Source organism: Microtus ochrogaster, linkage group LG4, assembly GCF_000317375.1.
Source record: "Microtus ochrogaster isolate Prairie Vole_2 linkage group LG4, MicOch1.0, whole genome shotgun sequence".
Lineage (NCBI taxonomy): Eukaryota > Metazoa > Chordata > Mammalia > Rodentia > Cricetidae > Microtus > Microtus ochrogaster.
This window is the reverse complement of record NC_022030.1, coordinates 3463466-3466084: the sequence shown is the minus strand read 5'-3', so window position 1 is coordinate 3466084 and position 2619 is coordinate 3463466. Positions and strand designations below refer to the sequence as shown.

Genomic DNA, 2619 nt, shown 5'->3' with positions numbered 1-2619 from the left:
ACATTAAAGATGAACCTGGAGAAACAAGTTGTTCTCGTGACTGCATTTTATTTTTTTAACATGGACCAAAGTCTGAGGGAAGAAAGAGCTTTCGTGCAGGAACTTTATTCACTTTCAATATTAGAGTCATTGATAAACTTTCTCATGAAAAAGAAAGCCATTTTTAATAAATTAACAAAGTTTCAAATTCTAGGTAATGTTCTGTTAGGGTAGGAATCCCACACACATACATGGAACAGAAAGATCAGTTGTCACCAACATATGAGAAGGAGAACAATTTGGTTGTGGCATAAATAACATCCCTACTGATGAGCTCGCAACTACCTCACCTTACACCTTGGGGATTCAGTCCTAGAGACACACTGTGCTTGACATCATTAGGCTGCTTTCCTGAGGGTTAAAGGTACTTGGGGTATTACCATAAAAATGAGGATGAGAATCCTAATAAAAGTTGGGATTTAAATGTGTGTCACAGATGAGACTGTTTATTTGAGATGTGAAGAAATAGATAGAGCAGAGAAAAAAAATTAAAAAATACTTAAACAGCGTTCTTGCAATAAGAAAGGTTGGCTGAGAATTAGGAAGAAAATAATTCTACAAAATCCATTAGCAACCATGTATTCTGTATTTTTTTTCCTGAGGATTTTTGGAATGACATAAATGGCTACAGATGATGAAAGTTTTCTCTGGGATCAAGACAGCATCCTGAGCAGAGAACAGTTCTCTGCCCCATCTGCCCTGCTGTGCTATGAGAATCTGAATGGATCCTGCATCAGGTACCCATACTCCCCAGGCCCTCGCCTCATCCTCTATGCAGTCTTTGGCTTTGGGGCTGTGCTGGCTGTGTGTGGAAACCTCCTGGTGATGATGTCAATCCTCCATTTCAGGCAGCTGCACTCCCCTGCCAACTTTCTGATAGCTTCCCTGGCCTGTGCCGACTTCTTGGTGGGACTGACCGTGATGCCCTTCAGCACAGTGCGGTCTGTGGAGAGCTGCTGGTACTTTGGGGACACTTACTGTAAATTACATTCTTGTTTTAATGGGTCATTCTGTTATTCTTCCATTTTCCACTTGTGTTTCATTTCTGTGGACAGATATATTGCTGTCAGTGACCCCCTCACCTACCCTACCAGGTTCACGGCTTCTGTTTCTGGCAAGTGCATCGCCTTCTCCTGGCTTCTGCCCATCATCTATAGCTTTTCCCTCCTTTACACAGGGGCAAATGAAGCTGGGTTGGAGGATCTAGTGACTGCCCTCACCTGCGTGGGAGGCTGTCAAATTGCAGTGAATCAGAGCTGGATCTTCATCAATTTCCTGATATTTTTTATCCCCACACTCATAATGATAACTGTCTATTCTAAGATCTTCCTCATTGCTAAGCAACAGGCTCAGAAGATTGAGAGAATGAGCAACCAGACTGCCAAGACATCAGACAGCTACAAGGACAGAGTGGCCAGGAGAGAGAGGAAAGCAGCCAAAACCCTGGGGATTGCAGTGACAGCCTTTCTCCTGTCATGGCTGCCATACTTCATTGACTCCATCATTGATGCCTTCCTAGGGTTCATCACTCCCACGTATGTGTATGAAATTCTAGTGTGGATCGCTTACTACAACTCAGCCATGAACCCTTTGATTTATGCTTTCTTTTATCCTTGGTTTCGAAAAGCCATCAAACTGATTGTCACTGGCAGAATCTTGAGGGAGAATTCAACAGCCACCAACTTGTTTCTTGAGTAGATTCTTGGGTTAGTTGGGAATTGGCAAGAAGTCCACAGCAGAACATTACCGGGGAGATTGAGTGCCACGATTTGATCTTGTAGAATGAATATTGCTTCAGTTCTCTGACCAAAAAGCTTAAATACAGCCTTTGTTTTCTTCCAGAAATTTAATATTAGTTTCCTGTTGTAATTGAACCAGATGAATCTGAATCTAACCATTTTCCATTGTGTTTTGTACTGGTTAATGTTACTTGGCTCCCTGTAGCCTCTTTTTCCTGCCTTTATAAAATTCCAATTCTTGACTTTTGTTAAACTTCTTAAGCCTCAATTTTGAATATACACTATTTATGTATCTTACCAATATTTCCTAAATCCAATATAAATGAAATGAAGGTGAGTCTTCCTCAGAGAAGGAGTATGTGGTTCTCAATTCACTGAGTCCCAGAGTTGCTCTTTTAAATATCTGATTGGAGAAATAAGCCAATCAATATTTTTTTTTACTAACACCTATTCCATTGTTTACAGAGGAAAGAAAAACAGTACCACAAATATAACATCTGTTTACTAACCTTCTTTTTAGGGAACGAACGCACAGAAAAATGGTTCCAGTCTAAAAGCTTTACAAGTTGATATTTGTTTAAATCGGGGATTTAAAAGTTGTTACTCTTTATTCAGTGGGGTTTGTAAATCAGCTGATTCTTCACATGTCTTGTGAAGTGTTTATAGAGTTGTAGAAGTTTTTAAAGATAAATGCAAGAACCAAGTTAATCATGTGTTCCGGACAAGAAAACACCAAGATAAAGGACAAACCATGCAGTCATTCTGAAGCTGGGAAACACACTTTATTAGGATTCCTGGATGTTCTTTCTAATGCAGCCCCACCCAAAAAGTCTGAATTCTT

General features: G+C 40.2%; 1 protein-coding gene across 1 annotated transcript; it reads left to right on the top strand.

Moving 5' to 3' along the window:
• The first annotated feature begins 660 nt into the window (after positions 1–660).
• On the top strand, positions 661–1737 carry LOC101987712 (trace amine-associated receptor 7e). Its single transcript, XM_005361016.1, has one exon. The coding sequence runs from the start codon at positions 661–663 to the stop codon at positions 1735–1737; it is 1077 nt and encodes a 358-aa protein (XP_005361073.1).
• The last annotated feature ends 882 nt before the right edge of the window (positions 1738–2619 follow it).

Coding starts and splice junctions, on each gene's coding strand:
- LOC101987712 (XM_005361016.1), top strand. CDS start 661: ATGGCTACAGATGATGAAAGTTTTCTCTGGGATCAAGACAGCATCCTG.